Source organism: Oncorhynchus clarkii, unplaced genomic scaffold (genome assembly GCF_045791955.1).
Source record: "Oncorhynchus clarkii lewisi isolate Uvic-CL-2024 unplaced genomic scaffold, UVic_Ocla_1.0 unplaced_contig_11936_pilon_pilon, whole genome shotgun sequence".
NCBI lineage: Eukaryota > Metazoa > Chordata > Actinopteri > Salmoniformes > Salmonidae > Oncorhynchus > Oncorhynchus clarkii.
The window spans coordinates 540,001-561,844 of record NW_027261146.1 but is presented as its reverse complement, the minus strand read 5'-3'; the positions used below and the strand labels follow the sequence as shown (position 1 = coordinate 561,844).

Below are 21,844 nucleotides of genomic sequence, written 5' to 3'. Positions count from 1 at the left end.
GAAGTGCGAGTCCATGTATTTTACAGATGGGTATTAGCGAGGCCAATGAGCAGGAGCTCTTTATCATCTTCCCCTCTTCTTCTCTTCCCCGCCTCTGACACTAGTTGGGGTACAGGGGGAGGACAGGCAGACACTAGTTGGGATGCAGGGTGAGGACAGGCAGACATTAGGGGTTGGGGTGAAGGGTGAGGACAAAGGAAAAACAACCCTACCTGGTTGTTCAATCATTTCATCAGCAAAAAAAAAAAAAAAAAAAAATCGTAGAATTTGTTATTTTTCAGTTTTTGTAAAAAAGAAAAGGGGAATTTTTAGGGGAAGAGAAGAAGGGGTACTGGGATAAGAGGGAGGGTACTGGGAGTGTATTGGAGGGAGGGAATTAAGGTTTTGCTTCCGTCAAAACCAGACATTTTTTGAATTACTTAAACCCAGAAGAAAACATTTAAAAAGTCCAGAGAGCTGGATGGGATGAGGCTGCAGTGAAGAGACAGTCCTCCCGGTCCGCATCTAACAGGCTTGAGACTGGCTGGATTTGGTTCACTGGGCCTGGGAGAGAGAGAGAAGTTCAAGTAACTGTCCAGTGTTCCCAGATTTCTATGAAATTTGTGACCTGTTGTCCTGGCTGAGTGGTGTGTGTGTGTGTGTGTGTTACCTGTTGTCCTGGCTGAGTGGTGTGTGTGTGTGTGTTACCTGTTGTCCTGGCTGAGTGGTGTGTGTGTGTGTGTTACCTGTTGTCCTGGCTGAGTGGTGTGTGTGTGTGTGTGTGTGTGACCTGTTGTCCTGGCTGAGTGGTGTGTGTGTGTTACCTGTTGTCCTTGCTGTGGGGTGGCAGCCTGTCCCGGAGCCCCTCCAGGGCCGTAGAAGGCCGCCTGCTGCCTGTAGTACTCAGCCCAGGCTGCACTGTAGTCCTGCTGTCCGCCGGCTCCTCCCCCGGCCACGGCTGCAGCCGGCGCTGCTGCAGCACCTCCACCGGGCTGGGCTGAGGAGAGACAGGGAGGGAAAGCGGATCAGATTTTAAGATCAAGAACTTGGACAAGAAAATAGTATTTTTTGATCACAATTCTGTTGTATAGAAATAAATCTGAGGACATCTTCTGGATGAAAACTGTCCATACAGTGTGAAGGCCTTTCAGTTCTTTTCTAGTGACACACAGGCTCTCCTGACATGTCTGGAGACTGGACGGTACTATAGGATGTCTTCTGGATCAAGATGGCCGCCGTTTCGCAAGCGATGACCCAGCTGTGATTATCTAGAGGTTTATTTTTACTAAAATGTATCCACTATTATTTCTTATTTCTCCTGTGTTTTGTTTCTAGTGATACATTGTTATTGATTATTGCACTATAGGACATGTCATTGTAAAGTCAATATAACCATGGCGATGATCATAACCATGGCGATGATCTTACCCATGCCCATCTTCTTGTAATACTCCTCCCAGGCCTTGGTGTAGTCTGGCTGGCCTCCAGGGGTCTGGGCTGCCTGGGAGGGGTCTGCTTGGACTGGGGCGGCTGCTGGGGCGTTGGGGGCCTGGCCCGGCATGGCGCCCCCTGGCTGCTGCTGGTAGTACTGCGCATAGTAGGCTGCCCACGCTGCATTGGGGTCTGCTGCTGCCTTGTCTGGGGGGGAAGATTAGAGAAAGAGGGTTGAAAGGGAGCAGAAGGTAAAAGTGAGGAGAGGAAACGAGAAGGTTAAAGAGGAAAGAGCGTTGAGGACAGTTCAGGGAAAAATGTATTGACCAGGAGGGAAAGTGCCTGAGAGTTCCAGACCAGTGTATACGAAGCCGTGTCTACTCACTGGGGTCGTGTGGCCCTCCAGGGGCCTGCCACTGCTGGAAGGTGTTTCCCCAGCCCTGAGGGGCCCCATAACCATGCCCACCTGGGGGGCCGCCACTGGAGAGAGAGAGGAGAACAATAAAACACTTCATATCTTTCTAAGTCTTCCAACACATCACAAACACACCAAAACGCATGAAACCCATTGGCTTTAACTAACATGTGGCCTTGTTTTATTCAGAGGAAGAAATGTACATAACATACAATGTACCTGACAGACAAATGGGGATATAAATCAAACATTTTGAGCCATGAAAATCCCTCAACAGCACAGGGGGATCAGAGCTGCTCACCGCACGAACAATAGACCCCTTATTTTATGTGCATGGATGTATAAGAAACTGTAGCGATGCAAACTAGCACCTAGCCTTTATGTCCAGTAGGTGCTATAGCCTTTATGTCCAGTAGGTGCTATAGCCTTTATGTCCAGTAGGTGCTATAGCACTAGCCTTTATGTCCAGTAGGTGCTATAGCACTAGCCTTTATGTCCAGTAGGTGCTATAGCACTAGCCTTTATGTCCAGTAGGTGCTATAGCACTAGCCTTTATGTCCAGTAGGTGCAAACTAGCACTAGCCTTTATGTCCAGTAGGTGCAAACTAGCACTAGCCTTTATGTCCAGCAGGTGCTATAGCACTAGCCTTTATGTCCAGTAGGTGCTATAGCCTTTATGTCCAGTAGGTGCTATAGCACCTAGCCTTTATGTCCAGTAGGTGCTATAGCACTAGCCTTTATGTCCAGTAGGTGCTATAGCACTAGCCTTTATGTCCAGCAGGTGCTATAGCACTAGCCTTTATGTCCAGCAGGTGCTATAGCACTAGCCTTTATGTCCAGCAGGTGCTATAGCACCTAGCCTTTATGTCCAGCAGGTACTATAGCACTAGCCTTTATGTCCAGGAGGTGCTGTATCTACTGTGTGTGTGTGTGTGTGTGTGTGTGTGTGTGTGTGTGTGTGTGTGTGTGTGTGTGGGGGGGGGGGGGGGGGGGGGGCCCTGCATTATCAAGGTTGGGATTGTAGGGATGCATGGTTGGTGTACTTACTGCGGGGGTCCTCCGGGGCCACCAGGCCCTGGGTTGTAAGGGTTGGGGTTGTAGGGGCCCATTGGACCAGCTGGACCAGGTCCCCCAGGACCTCCCCCTAGAGGACACAGAGGAGCCTAGAGGGGCAGAGAGGAAACCATTAATTCCATTGACAGGTCACGTGGGACTATTAAATGATACACTGGGTGGTTTAAAATGTGTGTTGACACGCGTCCGTCCTCCCGTACCTCGATCTTGTCCTCTATGAGCTGCTTGGCGTGATCTATCTGTTGAGGGGACCCCCTGATGATGAACAGTTTGAAGTTGGGGTCCCCATTGGGCGGCGGCTGACGCGAGATCTCCACGAAAGCCCCCGTCTGCTGGTTGATGGCCTTGACGTTCTCGCCACCCCGACCAATCACCAGGCCGCATTTGTGGGCGGGGATAGAGAAGGTGACCTCGCCTCCCGGAGGACCGCCCCAGTTGCCCTGGCCTCGCCCCCTGCCATGGCCACCCTGAGGCATCCCCCCCGTGCCTGGTGGACCTGGAGGACCCTGGAGAAGAGACAGGTAAAGGCTTCCGCACGACGGCGCTCACATACTACCTTTTAAAGACCTTCGCTTGAAAACTGCAAAGTGCCAGTAGTACTATTTGTCCATTTGTAGACTCCGTAGCCAGTACACACTTCCTCAAAAATAGTCTTGATATAAATCTAAGATTACTCAAAAAAAAATCATTAATTTGACATTTTTGCATAGATCTGAGTTGCATCTAACTAAGATGTTTTGTGTGGTATTTTGCAAGTGAAAAAATGTGCAGAAAAACAAGTCGTCTATAGACAACAGTTCAATGAAGATTCTCTACTATTGACCAATGAAGAATCTCTACTATTGACCAATGAAGATTCTCTACTATTGACCAATGAAGATTCTCTACTATTGACCAATGAAGATTCTCTACTATTGACCAATGAAGATTCTCTACTATTGACCAATGAAGATTCTCTACTATTGACCAATGAAGATTCTCTACTATTGACCAATGAAGAATCTCTACTGTTGACCAATGAAGAATCTCTACTGTTGACCAATGAAGATTCTCTACTGTTGACCAATGAAGATTCTCTACTATTGACCAATGAAGATTCTCTACTATTGACCAATGAAAAATCTCTACTGTTGACCAATGAAGATTCTCTACTGTTGACCAATGAAGAATCTCTACTGTTGACCAATGAAGGGACGTAGATGTCGAATGCTGAACTTCAGCCCGAGAAAATGTGGTGCACAAACAGCTGAGCGAAGAATGTTTGTTTTTGATAGATTTATAAAAAAAACATTTTTTTAAAAAACTTGGCTGAACACCAAAACGGTCACAAAATGTCAGAATATTGCACAAATTGTTCTGAACGGTTTCAGATGGGAAGTGTAATTTTTATCCATCTGCCCGGGGACTAAAGCTGAAAATGTGCCCGCTGGCCAAATCTGGCACATCGACAGAAAATGTCCCCTTCAAAGAAATGTATTAATAAATACAAAACGTCAAGGAGAAACTAGAAGGGGAATAGTGGGGAGACTTGATGTGCAGTGGCTTGCAAAAGTATTCACCCCCCTTGGCATTTTTACTATTTTGTTGCCTTTACAACCTGGAATTAAAACTGATTTTGGGGGGTTTGTATCATTTGATTTACAACATGCCTACCACTTTGAAGATGCATTTTTTTGTTTTGTGAAACAAAGAAATAAGACAAAAAAAATAGAAACTGGAGCATGCATAACTATTCACCCCCCCACTTTCTGCAGCAAGTCTCTTGGGGTATGTCTCTATAAGCTTGGCACATCAAGCCACGGGGATTTTATCCCATTCCTCAAGACAAAACCTCCCCAGCGCATTCAAGTTGGATGGGTTCCGCTGGTGTACAGCAATCTTTAAGTCATACCACAGATTCTCAAATTGGATTAAGGTCTGAGATTTGACTAGGCCATTCCAAGACATTTAAAATGTACCCCCTTAAACCACTCGAGTGTTGCTTAAGCAGTATGCTAGGGTCATTGTCCTGCTGGAAGGTGAACCTCCGTCCCGGTCTCAAATCTCTGGAAGACTGAAACAGTTTTACCTCAAGAATTTCCCTGTATTTAATGCCATCCATCATTCCTTCAATTCTGACCAGTTTCCTAGTCCCTGCCGATGAAAAACATCCCCACAGCATGATGCTACCACCACGCTTCACTGTGGAGATGATGTTCTCAGGGTGATGAGGTGTTGGGTTTGCACCAGACGTAGCGTTTTCTTTGAGAGCCAAAAAGCTAAATTTTGGTCTCATCCAACCAGGGTGCCTTCTTCCATATCTTTGGGGAGTCTCCCACATGAATTTGTGAACACCAAACATGTTCACTTGTTCACTTATTTTTTTCTTTAAGCAGTGGCCTTTTTTTCTGGCCACTCTTCCGTAAATCCCAGCTCGGTGGAGCGTACGGCTTAAAGTGGTCCTATGGACAGATACTCCAATCTCCAGTGGAGCTTTGCAGCTACTTCAGGTTTATCTTTGGTCTCTTAATTGCGCCTCTGATTAATGCCCTCTTTGCATGGTCTGAGTTTGTGGGCAAGCCCTCTTGGCAGGTTTGTTGTGGTGGCACTTTGTAAAAAAATATATATTTTTAAATTGAATATCCGAAACATACAATATACTTGCAGTGAAGCCACTCAACAACTACATCATACCAGTCATCCAACTGACTCCCATTCAGAGCAACACAGAAGCATCCAGGGACAATGCCCTGCTCAAGGCCAACAACATGACCCGAACCCTCCAAGATCCCCCACAGGTCCCCAATAGCTGTCCCTCAACCATTCAGGACCACTCCCACAGTCCTACCCAATAGCTGTCCCTCAACCATTCAGGACCACTCCCACAGTCCTACCCAATAGCTGTCCCTCAACCATTCAGGACCACTCCCACAGTCCCACCCCAAGCAGAAAAATACAATTGATTCCTTTCCCCAAGAACCCCCCAATGCACCAACAACCAAGAGAATGAACTAAGGAGAGAAAGACAACAGCAAAACAATAAAAACATGTTTTAAAAGGACAACTAAAGTTCTAACAGCAATGCCAACTGTATGTTTGTGTGCATGTCTGGCACCATTACATGTCTGGCACCATTACATGTATGTGTGTGTTCTTGTATGTGTTTATTTGAATGAGAGTGTGTGTATATGAATGTGTCCAAACACCTGCACGGCAGCAGCCTCAGGCAAACCGGCGTTGGCTGTAAGAACACTGCTCCTCCGTGTCATTCAAACTGACTTTTTATTATGTTTTGACTTTTATCTTTGACCATCATTCCATCTCCCGCAGAGCAACTACAGTCCCACATAACAACCCTCAGCCCATCCATCTCCCGCAGAGCAACTACAGTCCCACATAACAACCCTCAGCCCATCCATCTCCCCCACAGCAACTCCACTCCCACATCCCAACCCTCAGCCCATCCATCTCCCCCACAGCAACTCCACTCCCACATCCCAACCCTCAGCCCATTCATCTCCCCCACAGCAACTCCTCCCATATCCCAACCCTCAGCCCATCCATCTCCCCCACAGCAGCAACTCCCACATCCCAACCCTCAGCCAATCCATCTCCCCCACAGCAGCAACTCCCACATCCCAACCCTCAGCCAATCCATCTCCCCCACAGCAGCAACTCCCACATCCCAACCCTCAGCCCATCCATCTCCACTCCCACATCCCAACCCATCCATCTCCACTCCCACATCCCAACCCATCCATCTCCACTCCCACATCCCAACCCTCAGCCCATCCATCTCCACTCCCACATCCCAACCCTCAGCCCATCCAATCCACCTCCACTCCCACATCCCAACCCTCAGCCCATCCATCTCACCCACAGCAGCAACTCCCACATCCCAACCCTCAGCCCATCCATCCACGGCCACCCACTTCGGGTTTCAACACACACATCTTTCAAATATTATTTCCATATAAGAATTCTATAATTCTAGAATAGTGACAAGAATTCTATAATAATTTTATCAGAAAAGCACGAAATCTTGAATCCTGCGTTTTGTGGTTCTTCTTTCCATGTTTTAATAACGGATTTAAAAACGGTGCTCTGTGGGATGTTAAAAATGACTGATATGTTTATATAACCCAACCCTGATCTGACCTGTTTGGAGAGCTCCTTGGTCTTCATGGTGACCCTTGCTTAGTGGTGTTGCAGACTCTGGGGCCTTTCAGAACAGGTGTATATACACACACTGAGATCACGTGACACTAAGTTAAATAAAGTCCACCTGAGTGCAGTCTAAGTATGTGACTTCTGAAGGTAATCAGTGGCACCAGGTCTTATTTAGGGGCTTCATAGTAAAGGGGGTGAATACATACACACGCACCACTTTCCCAGTGTTTATGTTTCTGAACAAGTCATTTTTTTCATTTCACTTCAACAATGGACTATTTTGTGAAAGTCCATTACATGAAATCCAAATAAAAATCTAATTTAAATTCCAGGTTGTAATGCAACAAAACAGGAAAAATGCCAAGGGGGGTGAATACTTATGCAAGGCACATTTCAGATCCGGCCTTCGAGACATCTCTCCTTCTCAAGACCAGAAAGTCTCACCTGTCCATACCCCTGCCCCATCTTATATTGAACTCAGTGTTTCCCCTTGCTCAGTGTTTCCCCTAGAGGGTAGTGTACGGACCCCCTGCCCTCCCACGTGTCAGCCTGTAGCGGGTAGTGTACGTACCCCCTGTCCTCCCATGTGTCAGCCTGTAGAGGGTAGTGTACGGACCCCCTGCCCTCCCATGTGTCAGCCTGTAGTGGGTAGTGTACGTACCCCCTGTCCTCCGTCCTCCCTGACTCTGATGCTCTGCAGCAGCTCGTTGATGATGGAGGCAGCGTGCTCACAGCGGTCTGGAGGGCCCATGATGTGGGCTATCTTATCAGGACCTGCACCGTCATCTAGAGAGAGAGGAGGGGAGGAGGGGGAAGGGAGGCAGAGCAGGGAGGCAGCAAGAAGGGAGAGCGATCGAAAGACAACCAGAGAAAGATGGAGGGAAGCACAGATCGCCGCGAAAGAAAGATCGAGCAAAAAAGATGAGTCATCATAACGATCATCGTTTAAACCAAAAGGGTCCAGTATAAATGTCTCTTATACGGGTCTGTACCTTCATCTGACAGAGGGGGAAGAGAGAGAGGGAGAGAGGGGGAAGGGAGAGAGGGGGAGGGAGTGAGGGAGAAAAAGAAGGAGAGAGTTACCATACTGTTCACAACACTCAGCTGAAGCAGAGTCAAGACAGGAAGTTGCTACCAGATTGGCACCTCTAAGAGGAGGTCCCTCACGCCCTTTCTGACCCGATAGAAACACTTCAATCTGCTGTGTGTGTGTGTATGTAAGTGTGTGTGTGTGTGTGTGTATAAATGTATGTGTGTGGTGTTTAAGTTTCATATACAGTCCTGTACCTTCATCTGACAGAGGGAGAGAGAAAGGGGGGGGAGGGGGACAAAGAGAGGGAGAGTTACCATAGTGATCATAACACTCAACTGAAGCAGGGTCAAAACTGGACGGCGCTACCTGGACTCGTCCCATAACAACAGACTGGAGTTCCCAGCTGCAAACCGTTTTGTTACGGTGGGGCTATACTGAACACGCCCCAGGTTCGCCCCACAGTCAAGTGACTTATTTAAATGTTGTGGGACTAACAGGAGGTCTGAGATGAGTTTGTTTCTCCTGGACCTATCACATGTAAAAACACTCCATCATAAAATACTAATGTTTCCTATGATAGAAATATTTAAAAATCTGTTGTAGGTGTGGGTTTGAATCTTATACGGTCATGTACCTTCATCTGATAGAGAGAGGGGGGGAGGGAGGGAGGGAGAGAGAACAAAAAGAGGGAGAGAATTACCATAGTGATTATAACAACTGAAGCAGGGTTTAAGGGGGAGATACAGGGACTGGCTGAACAAGAACAGAAGGTCGTTTTCCGTAGCAGGAAGTCGTGTGTGTGTGTGTGATCCTCACCTGGTTTGAACTGTATCCTAACTCCAGCGTCTGCCTGGATCTTCTTGATCATCTCTCCACTTCGACCAATCACAACTCCCACAGAGTGGCGGGGCACGGGCACCTGGCCAATGAAAAGACACCTTAATGAGGAAAAGGCACCTGGCCAAACTGAAACACGCGACTGAAACACACTGATGAGGCGAAGACGTTGAACAGAGTTCTAGTCGAGGCTCGTTACTAAACGGGGCTGCAACGCCACAGTCATTCTACAACGTTTAACCAGACTCAGAACAAGTAGAAGGGGCATTCTCAATGATGCTGCTGTCACATGTTCTATTTAACCTTCTAGTCAAAGTCTATGGGTTTAACCACTCAGGGCTGCCTTCCCTGTGCCATGGTGGAAGGTGGGGTTAACACACAGCTAGAGAGAAGCAGCTCCCCAGCTGCTTCTCTCTAGCTGTGTGTTAACCCCACCTTCCACCATGGCACAGGGAAGGCAGCCCTGAGGGGTTAAACCCATAGACTTAGATTGTAGTTGGAAGTCTGACTGGATTTGGACAATCAAGTTGAATCCATCTCATTAACATTAAGAGATCCTACTCACATCCATGCCTCCTCCTCCTCCACCACCGCCTCCCCCCATTTGGTTGCCAAAATTGTTTCGGTCTCCAAAGCCAGCGTGATCCCTCTCTCTCAGAATCTCATTCACCAGCTCCTTCGCTTGCTGCAGAGAGAGAGAGGGAAATAAGAGAGGTTGATCAAGTCAGACAGTACTACCTGGTATAATATCAGAGACAACTACTACCTGGCATAATATCAGAGACAACCAGCCCCATATCCAGGAATGCAGTACGTGCAACAGGGGCGTGTGGTGTACGCAGTACGTGCAACAGGGGCGTGTGGTGTACGCAGTACGTGTGGTGAACGCTGTACGTGCAACAGGGGCGTGTGGTGTACGCAGTACGTGTGGTGAACGCTGTATGTGCAACAGGGGCGTGTGGTGTACGCAGTACGTGTGGTGAACGCAGTACGTGCAACAGGGACGTGTGGTGTACACAGTATGTGCAACAGGGGCGTGTGGTGTACACAGTACGTGCAACAGGGGCGTGTGGTGTACGCAGTACGTGTGGTGAACGCTGTACGTGCAACAGGGGCGTGTGGTGTACGCAGTACGTGCAACAGAGGCTTGTGGTGTACGCAGTACGTGTGGTGAACGCAGTACGTGCAACGGGGGCGTGTGGTGAACGCAGTACGTGCAACGGGGGCGTGTGGTGAACGCAGTACGTGCAACAGGGGCGTGTGGTGAACGCAGTACGTGCAACAGGGGCGTGTGGTGTACACAGTACGTGCAACAGGGGAGTGTGGTGTACACAGTACGTGCAACAGGGGCGTGTGGTGTACACAGTACGTGCAACAGGGGCGTGTGGTGTACACAGTACGTGCAACGGGGGCGTGTGGTGAACGCAGTACGTGCAACGGGGGCGTGTGGTGAACGCAGTACGTGCAACGGGGGCGTGTGGTGAACGCAGTACGTGCAACGGGGGCGTGTGGTGTACACAGTACGTGCAACGGGGGAGTGTGGTGTACACAGTACGTGCAACAGGGGAGTGTGGTGAACGCAGTACGTGCAACAGGGGCGTGTGGTGAACGCAGTACGTGCAACGGGGGCGTGTGGTGAACGCAGTACGTGCAACGGGGGCGTGTGGTGAACGCAGTACGTGCAACAGGGGCGTGTGGTGTACACAGTACGTGCAACAGGGGCGTGTGGTGTACACAGTACGTGCAACAGGGGAGTGTGGTGTACACAGTACGTGCAACAGGGGAGTGTGGTGTACACAGTACGTGCAACAGGGGAGTGTGGTGTACACAGTACGTGCAACAGGGGAGTGTGGTGTACACAGTACGTGCAACAGGGGAGTGTGGTGTACACAGTACGTGCAACAGGGGAGTGTGGTGTACACAGTACGTGCAACGGGGGAGTGTGGTGTACACAGTACGTGCAACAGGGGCGTGTGGTGAACGCAGTACGTGTGGTGAACGCAGTACGTGCAACAGGGGCGTGTGGTGAACGCAGTACGTGCAACGGGGGCGTGTGGTGAACGCAGTACGTGCAACGGGGGAGTGTGGTGAACGCAGTACGTGCAACGGGGGAGTGTGGTGAACGCAGTACGTGCAACGGGGGAGTGTGGTGAACGCAGTACGTGTGGTGAACGCAGTACGTGCAACGGGGGAGTGTGGTGAACGCAGTACGTGTGGTGAACGCAGTACGTGCAACGGGGGAGTGTGGTGAACGCAGTACGTGTGGTGAACGCAGTACGTGTGGTGAACGCAGTACGTGCAACGGGGGAGTGTGGTGAACGCAGTACGTGCAACGGGGGAGTGTGGTGAACGCAGTACGTGCAACGGGGGAGTGTGGTGAACGCAGTACGTGCAACGGGGGAGTGTGGTGAACGCAGTACGTGCAACGGGGGAGTGTGGTGAACGCAGTACGTGCAACGGGGGAGTGTGGTGAACGCAGTACGTGCAACGGGGGAGTGTGGTGAACGCAGTACGTGCAACGGGGGAGTGTGGAGTGTGGGGTACGCAGTACGTGCAACAGGGTTGTTTACCTGTACTTTGTAGGGGTCTCCGATGATGCGCAGGGGTTTGTCCATGTTGGGTGGCTGGGAACCATCTTGGATGAGGATCATCTTCACTCCAGCACGCTCCTACAGGGAAGAGATACATCTCTATATATATCTATCCATCTATCTGACGAGCCTCCCCATGTATAGTGTTGGTTTCCTAGCACTTCCCTCTCATTATATTAGTAGCTGTGTTCTGATTCGTTCTCCTGTACATATATTTGATGTACCAGTACACCCCCTGGACAGGACACTAGTCTATCTCCTGTTTCTGTAGGGTGAGGCAGCTTGATGTACCAGTACACCCCCTGGACAGGAGGCTTCAGCTATACAACTCCCCAATGTGTACCTGTAGTTGTTTGATGGTCTCTCCTCCCTTGCCGATTATTAGGCCGGCCTTGCCAGCTGGGATCATCATCTCCTGCATGGAGCCACTCTGCCCATTGGTCGACTCGTGGAAAGAAGAGGAAGGAGCACCGCGCCCCCGAGATACAATCTCATCCAGAAACATCTTGGCTTTCCTGAAGAGGAGGAAAAGACAGGGAGGGGGGCAAGTCATTAGAAAGAGTTGTGTAATGATCAGACATACTTAACATGGCCCCCCCCTTATGCCAGCGCTCAGAACTTTTCAAATTGAGATCAAACGACTAGGAAAAACTACCGAACCCTAATCGTGCCACACAGCTACAAGGGATACTTCCAAATGGCACCCTACTCCCTTTGTAGGGCACTACTTTAGACCAGAGCCCTATTCCCTGTGTAGTGCATTACATTAGACCAGGGCCCTATGGGGACATGACTTAGTGTCTTACGCGATGGCGTCAGGGTTTCCTGTGAGGGAGACGCTCCTCTCTGGCATGCCACCACTGTCTGAAACACAAACAACAACAAGTAAACATCAACAAGTAAACAACATCTGTCTCACTGGCAGTCTACAAATGCATCCCAATTGGCACCCTATTACTTACAAAGTGCACTAACAGAGCTCTATGGCCCCTGGTGAAAAGTAGTGCACTAACAGAGCCCTATGGGCCCTGGTGAAAAGTAGTGCACTAACAGAGCCCTATGGGCCCCGGTGAAAAGTAGTGCACCAAAAGTAGTGCACGATAAAGGCATATGCTCCGGCCAAATGTAATGCTCTATTTTTGACCAGGGCGCTGGCCTAGAGTAGTGCCCTAAAAAAAGGTCATTGCTCTTGTCCAAAGAAGTGCACTATATTTGCTCAAGGCCCTGGTCCAAAGAAGTGCACTATATTTGCTCAAGGCCCTGGTCCAAAGCAGTGCCGGATAGTTCCAAGTTTTAATGTCACCTGCACAAGGACAGCAACATGCCTTTGTTGCGAGAGCCAATCAGAACGCAGTGCCCTTTTATCAGGCATAATAATGGCCATCGCTCTGGTCTAAAGTAGTGCACTATATAGGGAATAGGGCTCTGGTCTAAAGTAGTGCACTAGATAGGGAATAGGGCTCTGGTCTAAAGTAGTGCACTAGATAGGGAATAGGGCTCTGGTCTAAAGTAGTGCACTATATAGGGAATAGGGCTCTGGTCTAAAGTAGTGCACTATATAGGGAATAGGGCTCTGGTCTAAAGTAGTGCACTATATAGGGAATAGGGTGCCATCTGGGCTGCGTGCTGAGATAGTAGAGGTAGTATATAAAGAGAGGTGAGCACCTAGTTGCTCACCTGGAGCGATCTGGACCTTGCAGCCCGAGTCCTGCTGGATCTTGTTGATCTGCTCGCCCCCTCGACCAATGACTGTGGAGAAACAAACCGTGAAGTCATTTTATCATAGTATGCGTGAACAGCTTCTCTTTGTGAGCCCAAGCGATACTGTGTGTGTACTCACTGAGTCCGACCATGCCGTCTGGCACTCTGTACTCCTCTGTCATAGTGGAGGGTCTGACACTGAAGAGAAAAGAGGGAGAAAGGAGAGAAAGGAGGAATGAATGCTTATCCTTCATAACAAGCCCAAAACACCAGGGAATCAAACACAGCAAAATATACAAGACAGTCAAAACGAGAAAAAAAAACATCCTTCTATTAATACCTTTGCTGAGACAGGGCAGCGAGCTGAGCTCCGATAGCTACAGGGAAGAGTAATGGATTAACAACCAATAGAAAGCAACCGATGAATGTGAGAGGATAGGCAGAGACAAGAGACGGTCTGTTAGGTATACGTACACAAAGCAGTGGCTGAGTCTCTGTCCCCCTGGGAAGACATCTTCTTGGCATCTGGTTGGTCTGATAAAACAGGAAAAACATGAACCTCAATACCATCCTGAAGGCAGGCTCCGGGAACATGATCCCCTGTGTGTACATAGTGCATGTGTGCGTCTCGGTTTTCCTCCGTGTGTATTACTCTATGTGTGTGTTGGTCCCTGTGCCTCTGTGTTGCCCTCCCCTGGTCTCCTACCTCCATCCTCCAGAGAGCGTTTCAGTGTTTGGAACGGGAAGCCCTCTCCTCCTCCTGCTCCTCCATTGTTACTTGGAGGTCCGGCATCTCCTCCGATCTTAGCTGCAATCTAGGGAACACACACAGCATGTATCCCATTCAAATACATTGTGTGAGCGCCCAGAGAGAATGAATTTGGCCCAAGACGGTGATATATGGACCATTTTGTATAATCTTCCCCAGGTTTGAATCTGGAGCTGGTAGCCTGATCCTAGATCTGTAGCTGCCCAAGTGCATCACCTCTACACAAACCATGTACCATCCCGCATCCCATTACACAATAGCTGGGTTGGATCCCCAAACAGCACTCTATAGTCCCGATAATGGACTACTTTGACCAGATCCCCGTGGTGCCATTTGAGAAGCAGCCCTAGACTCGGTAGTTATTTTCTACACCCGGGGTTAGTCCAGGTAGCTGCCAGACTGGGATAAGAGGATCTCGTTTGGAGATACTGGCCTAATTCGTATCACAGACCTGTCGGCAGTAGCTAACGTTAACACTAGCTAGAGCGTGTTTGTGTCCCACTAGCTATGCAAGTTAGCTATTCTGAAACACTGGCCGACAAAATTTGACTGTTTTGGAAAAGTTTGCATCGCAGGTTCCATGTGGAAACGTCTACCTCATTAGCTAACGTTATTGAACTAGCTAGCTACTACCTTAATAAGTTAATGATAGTCTGCTGGCGCTAGCTAGTTACCAAACTTAAAGCTAACGCTAGCCACGTTAAATGATTGATGACTAACTAGTTAACTACTCACTAAATGGTAGGTCTATTGGAATATAAATTGAGGGCTTTTCGTGATCACCAACATTAGTTAGCTTGCTATCCAGGCACCTAACGGTAACGTTAGTGTCGGTGTTTGGGGCTTGTTGGCTAGCTGCTATCTAGAACAAGGAAAGCATCGCCACGCCGAGAACACTATCAGCTAGCCTCACCAGCTAACGGTAGCACTCTAGCTAGCGTAAACCTTGTGGTGCTACCGAACTCAAACGTTTAACGTTAGCTAATATTAAAAACAAAGCCACACATGCGTACACCAACATGAGTTTCAAATCTAGGGTTTTTCGCATTTTGATTTCACCCACACACCAAGCCGGTCGGTCGCATCGATTCGAGTAACCCATCGACGGCCTCGTTGCAAGCTAGCTAGTTAGCCTAGCATCGTAGCTAGCGCACACAACAGACTGGCTTGGGTCAGTGCCCCAGTCTCGCTATTGCTCCGACCTTACCTGTCTGGCTCGCTGCACGGCGTCCGCGAAAGCATCTTTTTTGCCTCCAGCGCCCGCTCCGGCCCCGGGTGAGCCGTAGTCCGACATGCTGCTTGCTCTCTTGGGGAAAATACACAGACACACACGGGGGGTTTGGACAGGTAGTTAGGCCGAGCAGAGTTGCGCAGAAGCGGGAAGATGAGAAAGGCGAAGTGCGGGGAGGGCGCAGAAAGTGGGCATCAAACCTTCTAGCAGTCTTCCCTCCTAAAGTAACCAATCGGTGATTGCGAAGGAGGCGGTGAAGAATTACAGACACAAATCTTACTGGTTTACTGCCTCGAACGTAGGCCCTATTGACCAGGGCAGGGAGATACTTGATTGACAGTTCAGCTTCGACCAATCATCTGTAGGCACTTTTTGAAGAGCCAATCGGAGTTTGAAGAATGGTCAAGTTGACCAATGTGCTTACAGAAACAACCTTTCCATTATTGATTGATGTTTGTAACGACCAATACCCATTTGGGGGCAACAATGAGCTCTTTCAGCTCGTAAAACACTCACCATCAATCAACCTTGCGCTATCTCAAAAGTCGAAAACACAGATGAAAGCAACAAAGCGGAAACGTTGACTTCGTTTTTGGTACCTTTGCTATAAATATTAGCCTGGTCCCAGATCTGTTGTGATTTTGCCTACTCCGTTGTCAAGCCAAATAGCGTGACAATTCCATAAGGAGTTGGCAAGAGAGCTGAACCAGACTAGCACCATTCAGCCATGCCATTTAAATATTAGTGACCTAGCTACTTATGTTAGCTGATAGACATACTACCACTGTCCAATTTAGTGTCCCAAATGGCACCCTATTTCCCATATAGTGCACACATTTTGACCAGAGGAATGGTCAAGTAGTGTACTATATAGGGGGAATGGTCTAAAGTAGTGTACTATATAGGGTGAATGGTCTAAAGTAGTGTACTATATAGGGTGAATGGTCTCTGGTCTAAAGTAGTTCACTCTATAGGGTGAATGGTCTAAAGTGGTGTACTATATAGGGGGAATGATCTATGGTCTAAAGTAGTGTACTATATAGTGTGAATGGTCTCTGGTCTAAAGTAGGTAACTATATATTTTGTGGTCCCGAGTGGCGCAGTGGTCTTAGGCACTGAATCTCAGTGCTAGAGGTGTCACTACAGACCCTGGTTCAATCCCGGGCTGTATCACAACCGGCTGTGATCGGGAATCCCATAGGATCCCAATTGGCTAGCGTTGTCCAGGTTAGGAGAGGGTTTGGCCGGGGTAGGCCGTCACTGTAAAAACATAATTTGTTCTTAACTGGCTTGCCTAGTTCAATAAAAATAAATATATAGGGGGATGGTCTCTGGTCTAAAGAAGGGCACTATATTGGGCAATTTGGGACATAACAATAATATCACAATATATATTTTCATACATAATGACACCACACCAACAGCAACTTCAAACTACCAGTACTTTTCTTCTGATGAAAGAGCACCATGGCATTACTTTAGATCAAGGCTTTCTTGTGCATGGCATATGTCCCCCATTCACAATACTCAGAACAGAACCCCCCATTCACAATACTCAGAACAGAACCCCCCCATTCACAATACTCAGAACAGAACCCCCATTCACAATACTCAGAACAGAACCCCCCATTCACAACACTCAGAACAGAACCCACCATTCACAATACTCAGAACAGAACCCCCATTCACAATACTCAGAACAGAACCCCCCAACTAGTAGGCTGCACAAATGGCACCCTACTCCTAATAAAAATAGTGCACTACTTTTTAGTGCACCGAATAGGGTGCTATTTGGGCCGCATCCATAGGCTTCAACTCATAAATCACCTCACAAGTAATAATCATGAACATGTCCAAGTCATTGGACTCATATTGCAGTCATTGGACTCATAGTGAAGTCATTGGACTCATATTGAAGTCATTGGACTCACATTGCAGTCATTGGACTCATAGTGAAGTCATTGGACTCATATTGAAGTCATTGGACTCATAGTGATGTTATTGGACTCATATTGAAGTCATTGGACTCATATTGCAGTCATTGGACTCATATTGAAGACATTGGACTCATATTGAAGTCATATGACTCATATTAAAGTCATTGGACTCATATTGAAGTCATTGGACTCATATTGAAGTCATTGGACTCATATTGAAGTCATTGGACTCATATTGAAGGCATTGGACTCATATTGCAGTCATAGGACTCATATTGAAGTCATTGGACTCATATTGAAGTCATTGGACTCATATTGAAGTCATTGGACTCATATTGAAGTCATTGGACTCATATTGAAGTCATTGGACTCATATTGAAGTCATTGGGCTCCTAATGCAGTCATTGGACTCATATTGAAGTCATTGGGCTCATATTGAAGTCATTGGACTCATATTGAAGTCATTGGGCTCCTAATGCAGTCATTGGACTCATATTGAAGTCATTGGGCTCATAGTGAAGTCATTGGACTCATATTGAAGTCATTGGACTCATAGTGAAGTCATTGGACTCATATTGAAGTCATTGGACTCATAGTGATGTTATTGGACTCATATTGAAGTCATTGGACTCATATTGCAGTCATTGGACTCATATTGAAGACATTGGACTCATATTGCAGTCATATGACTCATATTGAAGTCATTGGACTCATATTGAAGTCATTGGACTCATATTGAAGTCATTGGACTCATATTGAAGGCATTGGACTCATATTGCAGTCATAGGACTCATATTGAAGTCATTGGACTCATATTGAAGTCATTGGACTCATATTGAAGTCATTGGACTCATATTGAAGTCATTGGGCTCATATTGAAGTCATTGGACTCATATTGAAGTCATTGGGCTCCTAATGCAGTCATTGGACTCATATTGAAGTCATTGGGCTCATATTGAAGTCATTGGACTCATATTGAAGTCATTGGACTCATAGTGAAGTCATTGGACTCATATTGAAGTCATTGGACTCATAGTGATGTTATTGGACTCATATTGAAGTCATTGGACTCACATTGCAGTCATTGGACTCATAGTGAAGTCATTGGACTCATATTGAAGTCATTGGACTCATATTGAAGTCATTGGACTCATATTGAAGGCATTGGACTCATATTGCAGTCATAGGACTCATATTGAAGTCATTGGACTCATATTGAAGTCATTGGACTCATATTGAAGTCATTGGACTCATATTGAAGTCATTGGACTCATATTGAAGTCATTGGGCTCCTAATGCAGTCATTGGACTCATATTGAAGTAATTGGGCTCATATTGAAGTCATTGGACTCATATTGAAGTCATTGGGCTCCTAATGCAGTCATTTGACTCATATTGAAGTCATTGGGCTCATAGTGAAGTCATTGGACTCATATTGAAGTCATTGGACTCATAGTGAAGTCATTGGACTCATATTGAAGTCATTGGACTCATATTGATGTTATTGGACTCATATTGAAGTCATTGGACTCATATTGCAGTCATTGGACTCATATTGAAGACATTGGACTCATATTGCAGTCATATGACTCATATTGAAGTCATTGGACTCATATTGAAGTCATTGGACTCATATTGAAGTCATTGGACTCATATTGAAGGCATTGGACTCATATTGCAGTCATAGGACTCATATTGAAGTCATTGGACTCATATTGAAGTCATTGGACTCATATTGAAGTCATTGGACTCATATTGAAGTCATTGGGCTCATATTGCAGTCATTGGACTCATATTGAAGTCATTGGACTCATATTGAAGTCATTGGGCTCCTAATGCAGTCATTGGACTCATATTGAAGTCATTGGGCTTATATTGAAGTCATTGGACTCATATTGTAGTCATTGGGCTCCTAATGCAGTCATTGGACTCATATTGAAGTCATTGGGCTCATAGTGAAGTCATTGGACTCATATTGAAGTCATTGGACTCATAGTGAAGTCATTGGACTCATAGTGAAGTCATTGGACTCATAGTGAAGTCATTGGACTCATAGTGAAGTCATTGGGCTCCTAATGCAGTCATTGGACTCATATTGAAGTCATTGGGCTCACAGTGAAGTCATTGGACTCATATTGAAGTCATTGGGCTCATAGTGAAGTCATTGGACTCATATTGAAGTCATTGGACTCATAGTGAAGTCATTGGACTCATAGTGAAGTCATTGGACTCATAGTGAAGGACTCATAGTGAAGTCATTGGGCTCATATTGAAGTCCTTGTTATGATATAACCTCATACACATAAACCAACTAAATAAATACACAATGGTAATATGGAAGTTATTCAGAAGAGGGAAGAATAACACAGTCTTGGCAGTTTGGTTGATTTGGCATTCTGGAGTTTTATCATATTTTTTTGTGAGACAAAAATCACACCTACTCGCTGCACACGCACACACACACACACACACACACACACACACACACACACACTGACACACACGTAAAAGGGGGACCACCTCTGAGTCGTATCATCATGGTGATGACATCAGCGCGTGTCTGTGTTCTGTTGGCTTCAGCACTTGATTAAACCATCATCAACCAGCATCTCTAACTATTTACGCACTTTGATAAAACTCTTTGTTGAAACGTACCACAGTAACTGGGATTCAGAAAAAAAACTCAGGTTTCAATATAGGGTTGAAAAATCCAGTCATTTTCCCCCAAATTCCCTGGTTGGAGGATTATGGATGTTGTGCTTATTTCTGTCTGATTCCAGAAAAATTCCAACCAGTATTTCTGGAAAATCAGGGAATTTGGGGAAAGTTCCTGATATTTTGCAACCCTAAATACAGTACAAGGTTTAATGTGCTTGTTTCTCATCCGGCTGTCTAAAATGTCCTCACAGCATTATAATTTAAAATACTCTCGTAGGCAGAGGTTTATTTAAATCCTGTGTCCACAAGCACATCCCAATCTTTTCAGATCATCGAAAGAAAGACTTCGACACCTCGTCTTCTCCTCTTCCTCATCCTCTTCTTCCACCTACGATGAGTCATGGCAGGTAGATTGCTACTGGTCCTTTTTTCATTGTGAAAAGTTCTCAAGTCACCCTGGTTCCAATATGAAAAGTTCTAGAAGTCCTGGTGGTTCCAATATGAACAGTTCTAGAAGTCCTGGTGGTTCCAATATGAACAGTTCTAGAAGTCCTGGTGGTTCCAATATGAAAAGTTCTAGAAGCCCTGGTGGTTCCAATATGAAAAGTTCTAGAAGTCCTGGTGGTTCCAATATGAAAAGTTCTAGAAGTCCTGGTGGTTCCAAGGTTCCAGTGGCGTATCCCTTCTTCTTCAGGACCAACCAACCACACAACATGGAGATGGTGTCATCCTATCCCAGAGATTTCTCTATTCTCCACCTAAAGATTCATGGGGGAAAAGGTCATATTGTGATCCTTCTCTTGAGGCGTTGTCAGTAGTGAAATGGTAAAGGGTTTTGTTTTTGGTCAAAGTCTTGAAGCACCGTTAGTTGTCAAACACGTCCTCGCCCGTTGTTAATGCAGAGAGAGAAAAGCCCAACCCAGTAGTCGAGAAGCTAGTCGGCTAGTTTTCAAAACCAGAAACACCTCCACATGCAGCGCAGGCCGAGTAAAACGTCACACGTGTTGTCATAGAAACCATGTTGACACTTGCAACCACAAAGCTTCCACACGGTTAGACATCACTTGGGTGCAGGACTTGAGAGGTCTCTCTCTCTGTTATTTGATTCATTCCTCCCTTTCTCTCTCTCCCTCCTTTGTTCCCTGCCTCCGCCTCCTCTCACTGTGTCTTTAGGTGTGGTCCTGCAACAAGCCCATAGCTGCCACACACTGGTCTGTCTCGTCTCCATCCCTCCCTCCCTCCGTCTCCTCTCACTGTGTCTTTAGGTGTGGTCCTGCAACAAGCCCATAGCTGCCACACACTGGTCTGTCTCGTCTCCATCCCTCCCTCCCTCCGTCTCCTCTCACTGTGTCTTTAGGTGTGGTCCTGCAACAAGCCCATAGCTGCCACACACTGGTCTGTCTCGTCTCCATCCCTCTCTCTCTCTCACCTCATTCTCTCCCCCACTCAAATGCATCTACGATCCCTCCCTCCAGCATCTCTCTCCCTCCCTCCAGCATCTCTCTCCACCCCCCTCTTTCCTCATCTGTATCTCTCCACCCCCTCCTTCCTCATTTGTATCTCTCCACCCCCTCCTTCCTCATCTGTATCTCTCCACCCCCCTCCTTCCTCATCTGTATCTCTCCACCCCCCTCCTTCCTCATCTGTATCTCCCCCCCTCCTTCCCCATCTGTGTCTCTCCACCCCCCCTCCTCCTTCCTCATCTGCATCTCTCCACCCCCCCTCCTCCTTCCTCATCTGTATCCCCCCCCCCTCCTTCCTCATCTGTATCTCCCCCCCTCCTTCCCCATCTGTGTCTCTCCACCCCCCCTCCTCCTTCCTCATCTGTATCTCTCCACCCCCCCTCCTCCTTCCTCATCTGTATCTCTCCACCCCCCCTCCTCCTTCCTCATCTGTATCTCTCCACCCCCCCCTCCTCCTTCCTCATCTGTATCTCTCCACCCCCCCTCCTTCCTCATCTGCATCTCTCCACCCTCCCTCCTTCCTCATCTGTATCTCCCCCCTCCTTCCTCATCTGTATCTCTCCACCCCCCCTCCTC

The 21,844-nt window shown here is 47.3% G+C and overlaps 2 protein-coding genes across 3 annotated transcripts in view; both read right to left on the bottom strand.

The window, feature by feature from the left end:
- Window positions 1-102: 102 nt before the first annotated feature.
- Window positions 103-15,549, bottom strand: LOC139405419 (far upstream element-binding protein 2-like). Of its 2 annotated transcripts, none has more exons than XM_071147742.1 (18): window positions 15,187-15,549; window positions 13,917-14,025; window positions 13,685-13,744; window positions 13,551-13,587; window positions 13,350-13,408; window positions 13,175-13,258; window positions 12,316-12,373; window positions 11,853-12,024; window positions 11,489-11,587; window positions 9,484-9,603; window positions 8,898-9,000; window positions 7,710-7,834; window positions 3,100-3,405; window positions 2,873-2,988; window positions 1,796-1,890; window positions 1,408-1,617; window positions 804-976; window positions 103-543 (listed from the first exon to the last, which is right to left on the bottom strand). In XM_071147742.1, the coding sequence occupies exons 1-18, from the start codon at window positions 15,271-15,273 to the stop codon at window positions 535-537; spliced, it is 2,022 nt and encodes a 673-aa protein (XP_071003843.1). In that variant the 5' UTR covers window positions 15,274-15,549; the 3' UTR covers window positions 103-534. The 2 variants fall into 2 exon arrangements, with proteins under 2 accessions (XP_071003843.1, XP_071003844.1); XM_071147743.1 differs by having other exon boundaries at window positions 13,187-13,258.
- A 4,226-nt stretch (window positions 15,550-19,775) lies between these two features.
- Window positions 19,776-21,844, bottom strand: part of LOC139405423 (mitochondrial adenyl nucleotide antiporter SLC25A23-like) — a 21,766-nt gene continuing 19,697 nt past the window's right edge. The window contains exon 11 of the mRNA XM_071147750.1: window positions 19,776-20,565. Within this exon, the coding sequence (XP_071003851.1) occupies window positions 20,536-20,565 (30 nt within the window). The 3' untranslated portion in view covers window positions 19,776-20,535. The remainder of the gene's footprint in view (window positions 20,566-21,844) is intronic.